Source organism: Castanea sativa, chromosome 2, assembly GCF_040712315.1.
Source record: "Castanea sativa cultivar Marrone di Chiusa Pesio chromosome 2, ASM4071231v1".
NCBI lineage: Eukaryota > Viridiplantae > Streptophyta > Magnoliopsida > Fagales > Fagaceae > Castanea > Castanea sativa.
This window is the reverse complement of record NC_134014.1, coordinates 38932718-38950948: the sequence shown is the minus strand read 5'-3', so window position 1 is coordinate 38950948 and position 18231 is coordinate 38932718. Positions and strand designations below refer to the sequence as shown.

The window sequence follows — 18231 nt, the reverse complement described above, 5'->3', positions numbered from 1 at the left end:
GTTTCTAATGTTATCAAGTATCACATAAACTTTTGAAAACCTACATTTTTTTCACGTCATTATATTAATATATAATTTTTAATTGTGTTTTTAATTTATATGAACTAGTCGCAAACTTGTGTAATTCATAGAAAAATTTTACAATATTTTTTTTGGTTAAGTGATAGATGAAAATAGTAGACAAGACTTATAAGTGTTAGTCTCAAACCCTTCTTAAAATGATATGATTATTTTCTAACAAAGTATAATTGATATAGTATATTAGATTTTTTTTAATTAAGCTATTTATATTTGTTATTTGAAAGTGTTCTAAATTTTGTAATTTTTTTTTGAAGGAAATATAATACAGTTTACATTCAATTATTATATAATTCAAGATATTTTTTAAAGAATGTAATATGTGGTTGGAATTTGTTTCTAGTGTTCTTTACAAATGGAACATCCTTTATAAGTCTTTAATGAACTGAAGATAAAGCAGATATAAGTAAATCTATTAATTATATTGCAAAAAAAATACTAGACTTTAATAAGATAATAAAAGTGTAATTATATAATGAACCTACTAATATCACGTTGAAAAGTAACATAATTGTTAATGTAACATCACCAAAGTAGATCGAATGGACAGAAGTGAATTGAAATGGACCAAATAAACTGAAATGGACTGATGTGGACCAAAAGGACCGTAATGAACTAAATGGACCAAAGTTGATCACAATAGACCGAAATGGACTGAATGTACCCAAATGGATCTAAGTGGACCAAAATTGCCCGAAATTTTGTAAGGAATTTATTTATTTATTTATTCTGTACATGAGTAGTTAAGAAATCTGTCCCAAAAAAAAGAAAAGAAAAAAGAAAAGAAAAAAAGAAGGATCTTGGTTTTCAATTCCTTATTTGTAATATTCTCATTGCATATACAAATTAATATGTACATATATACATAAGGTCCTGCTTCACAATTTTTTGATGGCAGTGTAGGCAGAAACATGCACGTCACAGCACTCTGCATCCCAGGAGAAGTCCATTGCCATTGCGGCCAATATTTTTCGATTCCATCTGGATGGATTGTTCTCCTACAGACAACAAAGCTCAGAACTTTAATTCCCTTTAGCTACATAAAACATTATCCTAAATAGTTAATTTCCTCCCAACTGCAGAATCAAAACCCCAGGAAAAAAGAAGGGAACTCTGACTATGATCACCCAAGTAAATTCTTACAATTTCATCCAGGGCTTGGCTTAAGGACATTTTTCCAAAGTTAGAGCTGATGAACTGGGAGAATTTAGTCCTCTCATAGTCATGATCTACAAAGTTCCTGTAAAGTTATTGCACAGAGAAGTAAGAATTCTTCTCTTTTTCTTGAGTTAAGAGAAAAAAATAGATATTTAATCTACTTCTCTGCCCAAAAACAGTTACCTGGAAATATTATCAATGGAGGTTATTGCAACTGGCGCGGCTCCATATTTTAAAGCCTTGAGCTATATTTTTCACAGCCAAAAAATAAAACAACAGGAAACAACATTTTGCAGAACACTCCATTAAACTTTATAGTACATTTCATGTGCACGAATTGGTCATATAAAGAAAAAGAGGTTGTGGAAGCAGCACCAAATTTATAACAAATCAAAGTCTCTATCATAATTCAGCCAGGCATGAAGCGTACAAAATGCACCAGAACAAAGAATTGTTCAAATACAAGATAACAGCACTTTGAGGACAACAACCAGTCTAAAAAGAACATGGGGCAGAGAGAATAAAACAGAATGACATAGCCCTAGACAGAGCTGCATGACAGTACTGCAAGAGAATTCGTGTAGCCAACCGTAATGAAGATGAACAAAGTGTAGCTGGAATATGCACTTCAAGAAGAGATACATGCAGCCAACTTCAAGTAACAGGAATATAGACATCTAGTGGTTTGTATTTGTATGTACACACATATACAGGTATTTCTGTATTTATGCATGTGCTAATGTGTATGGGATCTCTTTGAAAGTTTGATAATAAAGCTCAGTGGTCCATGAAGGTGGTAGCTTGGAGTTTGAAAACCCATTCATAAGAAACTTTACATATAAATAGTGAGAGTGACAGAACTTACTGGCACTTGGAGATCAGGTTCATGAAAAGATTGGCACAAGATAATGTCAGATCCTGCAAAGACTAAATGTGATATAGCTTCACCAAGTCTGTTTATAAATCTCACATTTTGATCCTGAGTACATACAAAGAAAACATACAAATGTTATTAGCAGCAAGTAGCTCATCAAACAAATTATTCCATCTTTTTTGAATTAATGTTCCATTTGTTTCGATGAACTGTTTTGATGGAAAAAATGATGTGAAGATAGTTTTCCAAACTATCTTTGGTCAATGGAAAACTTATTTTTTAGAGATTGTTTTTTGTTAAATTTTTATGAAAAACAACTCTATCTCACACCACATGATACAAAGAAGTAAAGATTCACGTTTTCAAGCTCGTTTTCAAGGAAATGAGATAGTTTTCTAGAAAATGTTATTTGGAAAATGACTCATTTTCCAGAAAACTTTAATTTCAAAACAAACAGTGTAAATAGCATGCAGTTAAGAACAGAAAAGTCATTGTCAGCTCGAATATGATAGGATGATGGAATATGGCCTAAAACCAACATAGTTTTGAATGCAATTGTTTCTATCTATTGTATATGATAAGTTGTTGAAGGATGTCAAAGAAGATGAAGAACAAAAGGAAGTGAGGCCTGTACCTTGAGGAGTTCTTGAAAAGATTCCAGTTTCGTATTTGTGATTGAACTTTTGCTAATTTCCACTAAGATAACCTGTAGGATTCAACTTAACAATCACATCAATGAGAAATCCAAAGGAAAAAGAATTAAATTAAAACCCAGATATATATCCAGTCTTAACAAATAATGTGGTGCATTACATTTTCCCCTACCATCAACAAATTGTAACTTAGTTCTAACAAGAACAAAAACTCACTACCACATCAGCTGGTAAGGGATTTCAGTTAAATTCAGCCACTAAGCTATGCATTTTCTTAGGAAAAAGTAACCACAAACTCTAATAGAAGCAAGAACCTGGACACCTCTCCTGGTTGCATTCTGAACAACTGCCTTCAGGTTCTCCATATCAATATCTGATAGTTCTGCGAAGAAGCATCCGACCTGATAAAACATCAGATCCTAACTTCAGTGACCATTCCAATAAAGAGAGGAAAGAAACTAATAAAAATAAGGACAGAAAAATCATTAGAATGATAAGAAATGAAGTGGAACATCATCCCAGTTCATCAGCCACCTAAAAGAACAAAAGACACACCTAAGCCACTACATATAACTACTGTAAAGACAGAAGAAAGATGTGGAGAATAACATCCCTTAACTGAAATAATTACTTTTCTCAACCTCCATATATGTGGGAAATGGGTTAATCTGCCAGGCCCACTATTTTGTAAATAAAACCAAAGAAATTTTTTTTTGTCATTGAGTTTTAGGTCCAGTTCAGGTTCCGTCTAAGCACTATTCCATCAAAGTATTTGATTCATACCATCAAATTTTGCAGAACAGAGAAATAATCAGCTGCAATAAGTTTTGTTACCTGACATGGACCATTCATTACAGGGGACCCACATGATGTAAGGTCTGCTGACATGGAAGATCCAGGTTCATGCAACCTCCACAGTAATTGTAGAAATATATGCACTCTGCAGAGTTAATGTTAAACTAAACTGTTGAACAAAATTTACCTATTTTTTACATCAAATATTCTGAGTACAGATTTAGTTCTGCCAATTTTAAAGCAACTATACCTTTTATAGGCACAGTCACCCTTGCACATATATAAACATCTTTATGCAGGAATAATAGTAAGATATTCTCGTACTCGTACATATTATAGTCAAACAAATATCGAAACTAATATCAAACAACCCTTTATCCATAGTGCTTCTTACTTACATGCACAAAATCTTGTACAAAGAGACATTCATTTTCTGAAATCAGTACACATCCCATATTCACCTTAAGGTATTAGATTCACTTAACAACAACAACAAAGCTTGAGTCCTAAAAGGTTGGCATCAGCTATGGATCCTCAACATATTAGTTAGGGTCAGACACATGTATTTTTTTATTTCATTAGTAGTTTTCCACACATCCATTTAGATTACCCTTTTACTTAGAAATAATTAATTGGTCAAGACAAAAAAAGCAACAAAGTTTAAAAATGACCCCAGCTGCAAAGCTTACAAGAATAGAAGAAGCACTGCCAGATAATGCCAGGTGTTGTTGTAATGCAACTTTGCAAACAGTTTTCCCTTTTATATCCTCTGCACTATAATTTTCTGGAAGAAAGTTGTCCTTAGAAGGATCCCAGGTGGTGTTGTCAAATCCATAGGGAGCAATGACCAACTTGTCCCTGCAATACAGGAAAATAGAAGAGATTATCAGCACAAGAAAGAAGCAGATTTCAAGGATACTAAGCAAGGAGGTAAAGAAAAAAAAATTGGCAAGAAGATAGGTAAGCACCATATTACTGGGCCATTAAACTTGTTATATCAAGAATTTGTTTCTCAAAAAAAAAAAAAAAAAGAGTTATATCAAGAACTTTCTGCTCCTGTTCAGATTGCATACAAGGATAAGGGGGATTAACAAAAATGACGACTCACAGAAGAAAAAACATTGTATTATTCAAATTTCAAAATGGTAAACAGATGTTACTTACTGGTGGATGCTTAAGGTAGGTTTTAATTCCTGACTGAAACTACTAATGATTCTGCCTTTTGAGTTCATGGATGACACTATCACAACCTTGTTAGAGTAAACAATTCCGCCCTGCAAACATGTATAAACTCAAAATTTTAAGTGATGCCAGACAGCCAAAAGATGCAAGAAGCTCCAAAGATTTTGCAATATAAGAATAATATAAATGATCAAGGTAAATAATTTAAGAGACCATTGTAATTTCAACAGATGTAGAAGCTGAAATTTAGGTAAAGATGTGAAGGAAATGTAAAAGACATAAAAATAAAAGCTCATTGTTGGTGTGTTATTATTTTTTCTTTCTGGGTAAGGAAAGGGGTATGAAAAGGGAAATCTTGCAAGCTGGCCTTCCCTCATTAACCATACCATTTGTATTAAATCATAAACCAGACAACTTCAACCTAGTTGTCATGTGAGATGTAATAAACTACCGATTGTCCCAAAAGTTTAAGCTTATAGGAAATAGTGGAACTTAATCATTTAACCATATTTCTAACAAGACTAATGTCTCTTTTTGAATCTTAAGATTTATGTATCTCTATTCACTTAACAACAATTTTCTTTTAATAAATAAATAAAAAAGGGGGGGGGGGGTGGGCAAGACCCAAAAATAAAAAATAAACAAAAAAATCTAAAATTCAAAAGTTCAATAAACTCCAAGAAATTTATGAAAGAGAGTCAATAAGTATCCTTCATCCTTCATTTTTTTTTTGGATAATTCAGTATCCTCATCTGATATTGACGAAGCAGCATTAAATTTAGGCGTAAATGCACTTTTAGTCCCTACATTTTGACATTTTTTCATTTTAGTCCCTATATTTATTTTTACCACTTTTAGTCCCTAAATCAATTTACGTGTGTTATTTTCGTCCTTTCCATCAGTCAGCTGACGGAAATTGCTGAGGTGGCAGCCGGAGGCAATAAAATATTATTAAAAAAATTATTTGACATTTTTTAAATGTCAAAATTAAAAAAAAATTAATTACTCAATTTTAATTTATAAAAAAAAAAAAAACAAACAAAAGAATTGAAACCCAGCAAAATGTTCTTCGTGCTCATCCCAAATCAAACCCAGCAACCATGTTCATCCCAGATCAAACCCAGCAACCAAGAACACAAATCTAGCAACCAAAAACTCAAACCTAGATCACAACAGCACAAACGAAAAAAAAGAAACAGAGACCAAACACAAACACATACCCAGATCACAAATAGAGATCAAACACAAACGGAACCCAGATCTCAACCATCACCAACCGGTCTCAACCCACCCACCCCAGCCTGACCTAAACCCAAGCCGACCTCAACAACATTTTCAACGGCACTTTCCCAACCCAACTCGCTTCTCTCAAGAATCTCCAAGTCCTCGATCTCTACAACAACAACATGACCGGTGAGTTGCCTCTTAACTGTCGTTGAAATGCCTAATCTCCGCCATTTGCATCTCGGCGGTAACTATTTCATTGGCCGGATCCCGACCCAGCCGGCTTACAACCCACCCACCTCACCCCAACCTCAAACCCAGCTACCCTGAACTCAACCCCAGCCCACCCCGGTCTCAACCCACCCACCCCAGACCAACATCAACCCACCCCTCCACCCCACCCCGATCTAAACCCACCCCACCCCACCCCACCCCACCCCGATCTCCACCCACCCACCCACCCCGTACCACGCCGATCTAAACCCACCCCACCCCACCCCGATCTCAACCCATCCCACCCCGATCTCAACCCACCACAGCCACCACGAGCCACTGCACCACCAGTTACACGAGTGAGAAACACAAATGAGAGAGAGAGAGAGAGAGAGAGAGAGAGAGAGAAGAGAATGAGAAAATTTAAGAGAGTGAGACACGGATGAGAGAGAGAGAAGAAAAACTGATTCAAGATATTTTTTATCTTAATTTTAGTTATTTTTTGTTTTATTTTTGTTTTTTATTTAATTAAAATTAACAAATTTTTTTTAAAATGCTGACGTGGCACTTTTAATAATATTTTATTGCCTCTAGTTGCCACCTCAGCATTTTTTGTCGGCTGACTAACGGAAAGGACGAAAGTAACACGCGTTAATTGGCTTAGGGACTAAAAGTGGTAAAAAAAAATGTACGGACTAAAATGAAAAAACGTCAAAATGTAAGGACTAAAAGTGCATTTACGCCTTGAATTTAACTTCACCTTATCCTAGGGTGCATATACCTTTGTCCTTCAAGATCATACATGGGCAAAAGAAAACCCAAAATCCAGCCCTACTTTTTTTCCTATTAAAATGACAAATGACACAACAAGAGTACTACACTTAATAAGATATGAAAATTTATAGGCATTTCTTCAATAAAAGAGAACAAAAATAAATAATTGCAAGTCATTTTTCCACCAAAGGTACAATGGTGCCTATAAAGTAACAATATTAATCAAATCCTTTATTGCACACCCAATGCTTCAAATCAACTCCAGTTAGGTACATGAATCAATAAGTAAAGAGTTTATTGATTGACATGTAAGATGTAACAATAGAATTGACCAATGACAAGAGATTCTGGCTTTCTTGATTTCAAAGCAGTATCCGATCCTTTCAAACTAAACATATGATTCACATACATACAAAGATACAATCTTGCTTTGGTTGGAATTTAGAAATTCTCTTAAGTCAAGTTGGGCTTAATTTCTATGATATTTTTAGACATGTTGAAAAGAGGGTGGAGCAAAAACATGTCACCAATGCAAGAAATACTTTGACAAGACATCCTAAATGATATTTTTAGCTAAATAATGCATTATGCAGTATTTGAGGGAATGAAAGAAGAATGAGTAAGCTTTAATAGGCAATAGGGCATACCTTCAAAATATTGACAAGATGTGTCTTAGTGTTATCTTGCAAACGATCTGGACGGTGAAGTCTAGGAGGATCAAGTCCACATAGTGAAAGCTTATCCGGTTGCTCAAGACACTAAAGCATTAAATATGGGGGATATCAAATAATGTCAAGTTAAGCCAGAAAGATTTACAAGAAAGAAACTTGCCTGTGAATTAAAGTCATGGCATGTCAATAATATTCTAGTACCTCCAAGTCCCTATATAAACAAGTGAGAGCATTTCTATTTGTGAGAATGAAAACCACAAAATTATATGGAATAAAACAAAACTGGCATCAACTGAAAGAAATCAACTGTCCCATATTATTTAAAGCCAAAAAACAGCGCTTAGAGAGTTTTCACCTCAGCATAAAAGGAACTAGTGAATGAATATAAATCCTGCTCTAAAGAATTTTGAGTTTAAAGACTGAACTTCACAGTTATGAATATGAGTTCCAAGGGCCCACATACTGCCTATTGCCCTTTTTATGTGACCACTAAGACTTGATGAGGAATTCCATGAAGAAATCAATAGTTAGAAGCCAGGAGCTGATATGATAATTTAACTTTCACAATCTGGTAGTGCAGTTCCATCTATCTAGCTACCCATTACTGTCAATATTCTTCCACACAAAGAGAGCTTTCCCACTCATCCACAAGAGAAAGGAGGCTTTAAAAATGTCTCCATTTTTCCCAAGCAAAGTGTCTGTAAAAGTGTACACTCGTTGCTAATCTATATTCCAATTAGCATGATGGTTCACTCAAGTAACTTTACCGAATTATTATACTGAACCTACATCAACTATTTATTTAAAGATAAATATTGGTTGAAATATTGGTGGGGGAAAAATAAGATAAATTTCCTTCATAAAGAAAAGCAAAGCTGACTTTAAGGTGCCAAATCAAATAATTTAATATGTGAAAAAGAAAAGCAATTTCAAATTGCACCTGGTTAACATGTATATCCCAGAAAAGTGGCCCAACAATAGCAGTCTCCCAGTTGTGTATGTGTAGCACATCAGGCTGCTTTCCAGATTTTACAATATAGTCCAATGAAGCACGAGAGAAATACGTAAATCTGAAAGCATCAAACAGATAGGCTGAAGTAATTAAATTGCACCAGAAGATCCATTATTATAGTAAAACTAAAGGACTTAATCTCCTCTCATTGGCATCACAAGATTTGGTGTCTCATTCAAAGAGAGTAAATAAGTAAAGTGCCTTGAACAACTGACCCTTCACAGTGACCTTTCTTGTGTTTTCCCTTGTTGAAGACCAGAATAAGGTATTCACTTTATAAGAGTATGATTCCAAATTGAAATATATAAAAATAAATAAAAAGTTCAGTCTTTTTTTTTGAGTTAGATGGAATCTACAAAAACTGTTAGACAGTTTTCCACACTGTTTATGGGGCAGCATGCATTGAGGGTGGAGTAATGGTGTTGAGAGATTTCCAGCATGTGCAGTAGTTTAATCAGAGTAATGTAAAAGCTGGAGAAAGGGCAGGCCCACGGTTGGGATTATGGAACCACTGATGGTGATGGTTACCAGGACAAAGAGTGTGCTGGATTCTAAACTATAAAATTTAAAAAATTGTCATAAACTACTTTCTTTGCACTGTTTTCAAATTGGTACAATAATGCTTATACCAGAGTAGGGCTTGTGTTCTATCCTCTAGGAATTACCAATATCATGCAACTAAAATTAAGCATGTGCACTTAACCAATTTGGTGTGTCATGTTTAATATGACATAAAATTTGTCTTTACTCTCTAACGCACCCAAATCTTCACAAGAGGTATTTTGTTTTTGATTGCCAAAAGAAACAATTTATTAACTTATATCTATAATGTATTCATTTATAAATGTGCAAAAAGGGGCACAACCAAATACATGGGAAGTATACAAGAGTATGCCAACAATCAAAACTCTAGATACGAAATCAAAAAAGTTATAGAAATTAGCTACTAACCGTTCAAAGTCATCTGAGTAGCCATATACCTTCTCACGGCTGAAAAATGATGAGTAGTACAAAGGTTCAATAAAAGAGACTCCAATGCCACTGACAACACTGCAAAATGAGTATAAAGTGTAAGAACATTATGAAGAGTCTAAATATTTATTAAGCGCAATTTAGAATGCAGTTTCTGACTGATTTTGCTGATTTTCCTTCTGAACAACTACTCCTAAGTATAATTGAAGTTGATCAACAGCTCAACCTAAATATGCAGTATATAGAAACAAGAAATCTCACCCAGTCCAAATTCTGTTTCCATGCTGTTGACCATTAAAATATGAATAAAACCCCGCCTTAATTTGTTGCAGCCCTTGAACTTCATCTAGGTCCATAAATGCATACCTATTTACAAGGTAGATTCCTTTAAGGAAACACATCAGAACGTCCAACTTGCAATTTCACTTAGAATCAAAAGTGTAGAGGAAGCATATGTTTAATAAGTTCTTTTCAATTTGATGCACAATATCACAATAAATTAAACATAGGGCAAACAATCTTCCTTTTACAGTAAAAATTAAATTCTTCATTCTTTTGATCAACTAGCAAACATATGCTATTAATTTGATCAGTAATGATTTCTTTGAAAAACGCAAAAAGAGGCACCACCCTAGTATACAGGATGTATACAAAGGAAGAGCCGGGGAAAAAAAAGGTATAAAATATTTACTATCTAGAAGCAAAAGTCCACTCATAGATGGCTTCAAGAAAAAGACTAAAGACCATAATTCCCAAACAATATACAATGAAGACACTTGACACTGACTTCCCAGGGCTCTTGCACATAACATCAATCCATAATGATAATTCCCCTCTTTTAGAGATCATTTATGGCCAAAATTTCCCCCCATACAACCCACTGAAAGAAAAAAAGCCACTCTCAGCAACACAATAACTTTCTGTATGCTTTGCCATGGAAAGTATTTTTCCCTCTCATATAGTGCCTGTAGTAGCTATTTGCTTGAAAGCCATGACTTGTCAATGGAATTCAAAGTTTCAAACCATTTTGTCTTCCTTCTCCCACCTTGGCTTGACAGCTTATACGTCATCCAAACACTGCTCTATATATTATTCAATTCCCAAGCATGTCTCACTCTACAAAATATCGGTGCCCAAAAAACACAACCATTTTAGAATTCTATGTAATCTGCTACTCTAGCATCTCTGTTTCTAACTATTAGGAAAAGTTGAGGGTACTTCTTAAGTGGAATATCGGCATTTATGAATTCTATACCCATTTTGCACATCAAATCTGACAAATTTAAGGAACTTATTCCCAACCTTGTCTGATATTTTTCCATAGGATCACTACATGGGGTCCTTTAGCCATATATGACCACCAACCTCTCTAAGAGATGCCCTACAGTTTATGAGTCACTTTCCTCCACAATTCATCTTCCTCCCCCACACAATGCCACAACCATTTGCCAAGGGGTGCTTGACTAAATCCATTAAATTCTTAATCCCCAAACGTCCATAAGGAATACAAATGCATGTAGCAATCCAATTGACTCGATGAAACTTAAATTCCTTGGCCATCCCACCCCGAAGAAAATTTCTTTGGAGTTTCTCCATCCTTTTTGCCACTCTTGCAGGTAATGAAACAAGGATAAAATAAATAAATAAATAAAAAACGTTAAAGGGCTAGATAATGTACTCTTGATTAGAGTGAGTTGTCCCATTTTTCAACCCCGCCAAAATCTTTTGTATTCTTTATAAAAGGTTATCCCAAATATGTCTTGCCCTGAATTGAGCTCCCAATGATAATCCAAGATACATCATCAGTAGGTAAGATATGCAACATCCTAAGTTGCCCACTAGCTCCATCACATCTGGTATCTCTCACACAGGAACTATATTCCCTAGAAACAGCATTGTTGTAACACGTATATAATGGAAACTGCCAATTCACATGATCATATGCTTTCTCCACATCTAACTTGGACAAAACCCATGATCTCCCAAGTTTCAACCAACTATCTAGGCCTTCATTGGCAATGAGGACAGAATTAATTTGTCTCCTTTGTAAAAGTGCATTTTGAGAACCAGAAATAATCTCTCCCAAAATCCACTTCAATCTATTAGCCAATACTTTTGTCAGAATTTTGTAGATGCTTCCTACAAGACTGATAGGCATAGATAATAGCTTTCATACAACCCAAAAAATTAGAACATCAAAAGATAATGGAAGAGAGCATTAAATCATCTGATCATTAGATCAAGAAGCAAACATATATGATTTTCTTTTTTATCTTTTTTTATTTTGGAGGGTGGGGGGGGGACAAGGGAGTAAGGATAATGTACAAAGCAACTCAAGTTCTTACAGCCTAAGAAATAAGAACATCAGAACCATCAAAAGATAACAAAAAAGAAACATCATTTGTTCACTTGAAACATTTATGGTTCACAAAAAAAAATGGTCATACAGTAAGGAGGGAAAGGTTTGCAAGTTTTACATATAAATAATTTCATAATTTTATACCTTGTTGCCTAGTAGAAAACAGCGGGGAGGGGGGATTATTCCATTATGGACTGCATAAGTGCCTAAAAACCATATTGTGCTGTAAGTTCAGCTAGAGAACTTATATCCCATGTGACCTAACAACTTTTATATCATTATGCAGGTGCTAAATACTCTTTTGCCTTAGTTTCCAAAATCTCATGTAGTTTCCACTTCCTACGGATGACAAAGGCAAATGGTGATCCTACTAGGGAAGAGACACCTAGGAGGTTGCCTTGGCTACCCCAAAGTTTTGGTACGCCTGCCAGAAATACTCTTAACAGGTTTCAAATCTTTTGATGTAGTTTTCTCTTGTCAACCTCAACTTATAACCATCTGCTCAAGTTCATAACGGTCCATTTGGATTAAAGCCCCCCCCCCCTCCCCCCAAAAGGGAAATTGTAGATGCATGAGCTTGACATGTGAGACAACAATGGGAAGATAAGCGTTAGACGGACAGAGAGTTGGTAAATCATAATGTTAGCATTTTCTTTCTTTCCTTCATTCTTTCTCAAACCCAAAGAGAGAAATGTTATAGCATTCACATGGTTTCTAAAAGAACATGCAAAAAGAGATCTAGACCTTTCATTGCTAAATTCCAATGACAAGCAATCTGAGAGAGAATGAATATCAAAGAAAATGTCCTATATTACTTTGGCAGTATAACCTCCACCAAGTGGCCCTTTCTTTGTAGTGCACAAGATAAGCCTGTCACATAAGTTGCCAAAGATCCAACAGAGACCAGCGGTGACATTTCAGTACAAATATGGATAACGTGAAAGCCACTCCTGATTGAAAATTATACAAAACTCAATTGTCAGAACAGAGAAAAGCTTGTGGAAGAATGGTAAAGATACATAAATAAATAAGCACATAAAAGAAAAGAATAAAAAAAAATAATAAATTACATTTAGACCAAAGTTTATGATTTTGAAAGGGAAATGTAGTTAAGCATCTCCAATTGAATGGACAACATCCCATTTATGAAATGATTAACACATGAACCACATTTTTATGGGACTATGTCATAAATGAAGTATGCAAAAGTTTGTTGCAAGACATCCCGCCATTTCTTCTTCTTTTTTTATTTTTTAAGAAATCCCAACCATTTATCTTTTCTATACTCCAGTCAACATACATGTTTTAGCATAGTAAATATTCACTAATGTTCAATCAGCATAGACATTACTAGAGATAGGTTAACACAAAGGCTATTACATGCAAAGAGAGAAAGGCAAAATACTTATGTACAAATCTACATTAATAGAATAATTTAACAAAAGTAAATATTCAAACCACAACTTTGATTTGGCAGACTGTGAGTAGTGAAGAAAAAATTGTGGGTTCATGTGAAAGTGATAGGAAATCTTTCACAGTTTGCCACATCAAAGTTGTGGCAAAAAAGGTTGTGGGCCTAGAACAACTCTTAAGTCATCAAAGCAATTCACATGACTTTTAAATAGGTCATGTGACTAAAAGTACATGTAAATGCTCATTTGAGTTGCCACATGGTGGGTTGGGGTCGGAGGAAAATTCAGTTCAAATTCCAGAATATACTGTTCTGTAAGTCTATAATTCAAATTATATATTAATTTTGTAAGTTATCATTAAATGTACAGAAGGGCAGATGACTTTTACAAAACGGCAGATGACTTAATTGCAAGTCAATATACCATTCATAATTATATAAAAAGTACAGACATATGTCTGTTCATTCATACATACATATCACTCTGAGTGTGTCCCTATGCATGTCCATTTTATGTGTGTGTGTGTGTGTGTGTGTGTGAGCATGACATAGGAAATACTCAATGCCATAGTTCAGTTCATTATCCTCAACTGTTCAAGAAAAAAAATGTTGCAACATCTAGTAGGCAATTATACTTTTTGCTTCTGTCTGAGAAGTGGAGGAGTTCTGATAGAAGTTCAGCATCTTTCTTCTGCAGGATTTCATTAAAAGCATCAGCAACTATAACCTTGTGATCCATGACCAGCCTTCTGAAATCAGATGCTTCGCCAGCACTAATCATGCCACTGAGGACCATTGAGTCTATCCGAAGCAGCAACTCCCAACAAAGTGATAGCTTATCTGGTTTAGGTGGGACACCGATGGAAACACAATTTTCAACTTGAGCACATTGCTATTGATGATATTTTTTCCTTTCACACAGAATGCATAAATACTGAAGTATTAAGGGGGAAAAAAAACAGAGAACATGCACTAACTAAGATGTTTTTAACTGCTAAATATGCAGGCCATTATAAATGGCATACAGTCACAATCACTAACTAAGATGTTTTAAACACAACATAAATTTTGGTACTAGTATTAAACATACAAGAAAGTCCTTCAAGATCGCATCAATCATTATGATGAATGCAATGCCCAACTTTTCAAGTGAAACAGCAGACAAACACTAAAATACAACAAAGAAATAAAACCAAAATTAAATCAAGAATCTACATTAGACTACAACTAGTCATGACTCATTGCTTCAACCATGTTAAGCCACTATTACCTTTTCCCACACCAGCCTGCTTTTCTGCTTCTAATCGCTCTATCCTATCAAGCAACAGTTGCTTCTCTCTATTTGCTTTGTTCAACTCCTCCACTGCCACGAGACGTTGTTTGTTCAAGTAAAATATGTCTGAATATCATAAAAAAAAGCATCAGAATACATATGACTAACATTTAAGACAACAACCCGCCCCCCCCCCCCCCCAAAAAAAAGGACATCAAATGTGGACTTACTCTGCTGAGCTTCTATAAAAAGCCGCCCAATATCATTCCGTTTCACTTCCAGCTCCCCATTTGCTGACTGAAATAGTTCCAATGAGCAATGAGAAATAACAAAATTCTCTGCATAATTAAACCATGCCACCAAAAAACAAAAACCATCAAATCATATTTGGAGAAACCACTACATACCTGATGAATCTCCATATTATCAAGACCTTCTGACCTAAAATGCATACATAATACATATCAAACTTGTACATGGATATTTTCATTTAAAAAGGGAGGGGGGGGGGGGGGGGAAGCATTCATTGAAAGAAAAAGGAAGCACTCACTCCACATGTGATGACCCTTTATTATTTAAGCCATTGCCACCCCTGTTTTTCCTGAAAATTAGTATCAATTACTTCAAATGTAGCTGCTACAGAACTTCCTTCTTCATTACATACAGTAGGCAGTGAGCTCTAGTTCAAGAAGGGACCTCCTTCTCTCATAAGTGCAAGGTGGAGGGTCGAGTCGTTGTCCCCGACCCACCAGGTGCGCGTGTTACATATATGAAAGTGGAAATTCTTCCAATTCAAAGTAATGGTGGTATCCAACAAAATTTCAAAGAGGAAGATATACAGTGTTTATTTAACTAAATTAAAGCACTTTGAATAATTAGCAAATCGTTAAAACACTTAGCAAAACAACCAAAATTCCGAAACAAGTAACGTTAGGACTCATAATCATAGCTTAGGCCTTAACGTGTATCCAAAGAATATGTTACTGTAACAACTAGGTGGTGCTGGAATAAAAAGTGGTTTAAAGTAGTTTTGTGGTTTGAACTTTGAACTTTAAAGTTTGATTTGGTACGGAGGTTTTTTGTTTTTTTACCTCAAACAACAAACGGGTGGAGCTCTAAGAGGTTTGCAGTGCGCTGAGGTTGGGTTTGGAGGCGAAGGGATCGTCACTGCATTCAGTGAAGTCATCGTCAGCATTTCTCACAACTTCTTTCTTCGCGTGCACAACCGAAAGACAGATTTGATGAGACTCAGTTTCGCGTGTTCGTATGTTTTAGAGTTTGAGAAATTGATATTGAGATTTTTTTTTTTACCCTTTTCGGTTCACGCCCATATATTGTTGCATTGCCAAATGACTAAGTCAGTAAAAGGAACTCTTTTTTGTTGTTGATAAGTGTGTGTTTAGGAACAGTTGAGGCTCGAGACTCGAGACTCGAGAAAACAGTCAAACACTTGTTAATTTTTTATTTTTTTTTAATAATGATAATGGATGTACTCATGAGATGAGTCATGTGGCGTCAACAAATATGAAGCTCTATTTTTTATTTTTTATTTTAAAGAGAGTTTAAACTTATGACATCTGTTTTTAATAATAACTCTTTATTATCAGATCAAGATATTAATTAATTTTTGATATAGGCGGAAATTGAACCCAAATCTCTTATACAACTATCAAAAATTTTACCAACTGAGCTAACTGAACCACATATGAAGCTCTGTTAAATAGACTATTACTGTATGTTTAGATGTATAAAGGTTTTTAAAAAATTATATTATATAGGAAATTTTAGAAAGCTTTAATGATAAATTCAAACAGTATACATAAGGAAATTACCAAACTGAGACATTACCTTGAATTTCGGCATACGATGCTAATTTTTTTTTTTTTGAGAAGAAGATGCTAAATTATAAGTCAGTACTTTAACATCTAAAATAAATAAATACACACCGTTATGCACCTTTGGCGCAATTGACACTTTACAAGTATAAATGATTAGGATTTTAGTCTCCATAAGAGAACTTTACACATATTTACACTTAGATTAGGTTAGAGTATAATTTTTATATAAAATTATATAAGACAGGTAGATAGTGGAGGAAAATGAAAGTGAGATTCAAACTACCGCTCTGTTTGTTTCAATAATGATGTTTTCTAGAAAATGAGTCATTTTTTAAAAAGCATTTTCTATAAACCTATCTCATTTTCCAATGTTTGGTAGCAACTTTAAATAAGTTGAAAAACAACCTCTTAACTTCCCTTATTTAGCTTGCTGTGAGATAGAGTTGTTTTCCAAAAAAATTTAATGGAAAACAATCTCTAAAAATAAGTCATACTTTTTATATTGACCAAAGATAGTTTTCCTTTGACTCATATTTTTTTATACTACCAAACATTGGAAAATAAGGAAAACTATCTTTACACAAGGTTTTCCATTGAAACAAATGGAGCGTACAAATATAGAGTACCACAAAGGATGACATTACTATCAGACTATTGCTTGAATTGAACCTCAATTATCTACAATTTTTAACGATACAAAATTGGTGATTTAATTTTTATAACTTCAAAAACAAAAATCATTTTATCTAATTACTTTAAATAATATAATTTTAATTATTAATTATTATCATATATTTATGAAAGACAATAAATTATATTCTTAATGTTTACCAGATAATCGATATTTTTATTATTTTTAGCACAAAAATTTTTTATTCATATTTTTATTATAATCTTCAACTTTTTTATCTATTAATATTTTTGTATAATATAATTTTAATAATTAGATATTATTGTTATTTGTAACCTATATGTATGTATAATATATATATACACACACACTATTTCAAACTATAATAATATGAGATGATAAATACTTTTTGAAACTATTTTGGGCTAAATATGTAAATGAAATAATATATGAAATCTCTTTTACTAACTTGTCATATGTTTTTCTTTAATAAATTTAATAGACTTTGAAGATTTATTTTTATTTTTATTTTTTTTAAGTTTAGTTAATGAAATGAAATACTTAATAACACTTGTAATGATTTAATTATTTTAATTAACATATGTGACAAGCTGACGTGACACTTAACGAACACATCATCTAAGAAACTAACAAGAGCTAACAATTGATAAAGTCTTTGATGGTTGAATAAGAAATCTAGAATTCAATCCCCACCTATACCAAAAACTGATTGGTGTCTTGGTCTAGTGATAAAGAATTAAAGAGCAAGAGCTAATGTTTCTCTCTAACTTCAAGGATGTATTCTGCATTTTAACATTTTTTTTATAAAAAATTATTTTGCTGAGTTGACAGTGCCACTTGGCAGGCATAACTGAGTCGTTCAATTAGATGGCTTTTGAACATAATCTAAAACATATTTACAGCATTTCACAACATTTAAGATGACAAATTGTGATTAGTATAAGATTATTTTTACATTAGATCACTATTGATATCATTTTTATTGTTCACTAATCATGGTCCATCTCAATAGTTGGAAAAAAATTATGAAATTTGTTAGCACCTAGACTTATTGAAGCCCATGTAGGTGTTCCATGCCTCCTAGCCAAAAAC

The 18231-nt window shown here is 34.0% G+C and overlaps 1 protein-coding gene across 3 annotated transcripts; it reads right to left on the bottom strand.

The window, feature by feature from the left end:
- Positions 1-689: 689 nt before the first annotated feature.
- Positions 690-16009, bottom strand: LOC142626094 (putative starch synthase 4, chloroplastic/amyloplastic). 3 transcript variants are annotated; one of them, XR_012842446.1, is made up of 21 exons: positions 15741-16009; positions 15200-15250; positions 15057-15090; positions 14880-14946; positions 14647-14775; positions 14012-14216; positions 12781-12915; positions 9868-9972; positions 9586-9684; positions 8563-8692; positions 7783-7833; positions 7599-7709; positions 4723-4832; positions 4248-4416; positions 3598-3703; positions 3078-3164; positions 2745-2816; positions 2102-2215; positions 1420-1481; positions 1222-1318; positions 690-1076 (listed from the first exon to the last, which is right to left on the bottom strand). XR_012842446.1 is itself a non-coding variant. In XM_075799870.1 (20 exons), the coding sequence occupies exons 1-20, from the start codon at positions 15842-15844 to the stop codon at positions 957-959; spliced, it is 2052 nt and encodes a 683-aa protein (XP_075655985.1). In that variant the 5' UTR covers positions 15845-16009; the 3' UTR covers positions 690-956. The 3 variants fall into 3 exon arrangements, 2 of the variants coding, with proteins under 2 accessions (XP_075655985.1, XP_075655986.1); XM_075799870.1 differs by lacking the exon at positions 3598-3703; XM_075799871.1 differs by lacking the exons at positions 3598-3703; positions 15200-15250 and having other exon boundaries at positions 15741-15958.
- Between the last annotated feature and the right edge of the window lie 2222 nt (positions 16010-18231).

Bases quoted from the DNA above. Each gene is read 5' to 3' on its own strand.
- LOC142626094 (XM_075799870.1), bottom strand. From the start codon at position 15,844: ATGCTGACGATGACTTCACTGAATGCAGTGACGATCCCTTCGCCTCCA. The intron at 15,251-15,740 runs GTAAAAAAACAA...ACTAATTTTCAG, and splicing joins CCACCCGTTTGTTGTTTGAG to GAAAAACAGGGGTGGCAATG. The intron at 1,077-1,221 runs GTAAGAATTTAC...TGTTGTCTGTAG, and splicing joins GCCAAGCCCTGGATGAAATT to GAGAACAATCCATCCAGATG.